The following is a 1,416-nucleotide window of genomic DNA, read 5'->3' as shown; positions in this document are numbered from 1 at the left end:
GGGTTCTACTTGAGTGGTGATATGATACCTTTTTTATCGCTTGCAAAAAACAGAAGAGTGTTATTAAAAATCATTTCGAGAGAAGGCTCTCAATATTGACTTTCATCTAAAAAAATGTTAAACCAAAAATGTGTAGCCCGAAGGCAAAAAACGCTCAGTTTGGGTTCAAACAGACGGCTTCATCATTGAAATCCGATACAATTGTCAATTATCAAGTAGCACCACTGTTTCGATGAACAAAGATCCAAGCATTTCTTAAAAACTGTTTTTTTTTCAGGATGCTTTGGAAAGTTTACAAAACCGAAGTTCTTCTTGAGGAAGATCTTCCAGAACTTGAAGAGAAGCAGCGTTCCTCCTTTGCGCACGAAGAGTTTAAACGGAAGTGGACTCAAGCACAAAGAAGAACAGATAAATCGAAATTAGACTCGGCTCCTGGGAAGTTTTCTATGAGAGGAGAGGAGGACGATAAGGGAGAGCCGGACGAGAAGAGAAAGAAGGACGACAAGGGAGAAAAAGACAAGGGAGAGGAGACAGTTTCTGAGAGCCCTGCGGGCGAAGAATCACAACGGTCGACAACGAAGGTGCCGAGTCTTCTGAGGGTTATACTGAGGCTGTACGGTGTACGACTAATTGTATTTGAGGTAAGCTTTAAAAAAATAAAAAATTTTTTACGGCGCTTGCAACTGCATACGGTCAAATGAAAGCGCGGGACACATTAAACATTTTCAGTTGGTAGGAAATTGTGAATTTTGTCCGGGTGGCGGTCGAAGCCTACTCTTATCGGACCTTTAACGTGCGCAACTTGCTCCCAGGATCTCCGATATTTTTCTCCCTTGTCCGAGAAGGCTAGGTTTAAATCTTTCCTACCAGAAGATCAGGGGTGTGGCTGAAAGACAGCAGTAAGAAGGAGCTAAAGATGTAGCTGTAGAAAGGCTGCAGAAAGAGTCAAGAGGCCAGAGGAGGGGACAAAGGAGGTGAGGGGGTGGTGGGTAGAAAGTGGAGACGAAAGCAGATTACAGAACATTGCAAGAGAGCAGGAAAGGAGGTGAAAGGAGACAGGTTTAGAGAAGTAAATGTTTCGGTCGCTACCCGAATTCGAACCCGGGACCATTGGATAAGAGGCGAACACCTTAATCTCTAGGCCACGAGAGCTCCCTTCTGAGGTAAGTTAAGAAGTAGTAGGATCAGATTGTAAAGCTCATTGATCCGGAATTTGTGCCATAGAAAGGCTATCTATCCTTCCATCCATCCGTCCATTATTATTAATTTTTTTTCTGATTATTATTTTTAAAATTATTACGACGACGACGACGACGACGATGATGATGATGATGATGATGATGATGATGATGATGATGATGATAATGATAAAAGTCTCTCTCTCTCTCCCTCAGCACCCCTACCCTACCACTGCAC

The 1,416-nt window shown here is 42.9% G+C and overlaps 1 protein-coding gene across 1 annotated transcript in view; it reads left to right on the top strand.

The window, feature by feature from the left end:
• The window catches only part of LOC101848682 (canalicular multispecific organic anion transporter 2), a gene marked incomplete in the record, with an annotated part of 41,034 nt that overhangs the window by 5,473 nt on the left and 34,145 nt on the right, over window positions 1–1,416 (top strand). Inside the window, 1 exon segment of the mRNA XM_005105499.3 lies at window positions 278–641. Within this exon segment, the coding sequence (XP_005105556.2) occupies window positions 278–641 (364 nt within the window).

Source organism: Aplysia californica, unplaced genomic scaffold (genome assembly GCF_000002075.1).
Source record: "Aplysia californica isolate F4 #8 unplaced genomic scaffold, AplCal3.0 scaffold00473, whole genome shotgun sequence".
Taxonomy (NCBI): domain Eukaryota; kingdom Metazoa; phylum Mollusca; class Gastropoda; order Aplysiida; family Aplysiidae; genus Aplysia; species Aplysia californica.
This window is presented reverse-complemented; position numbering and strand designations above follow the sequence as displayed.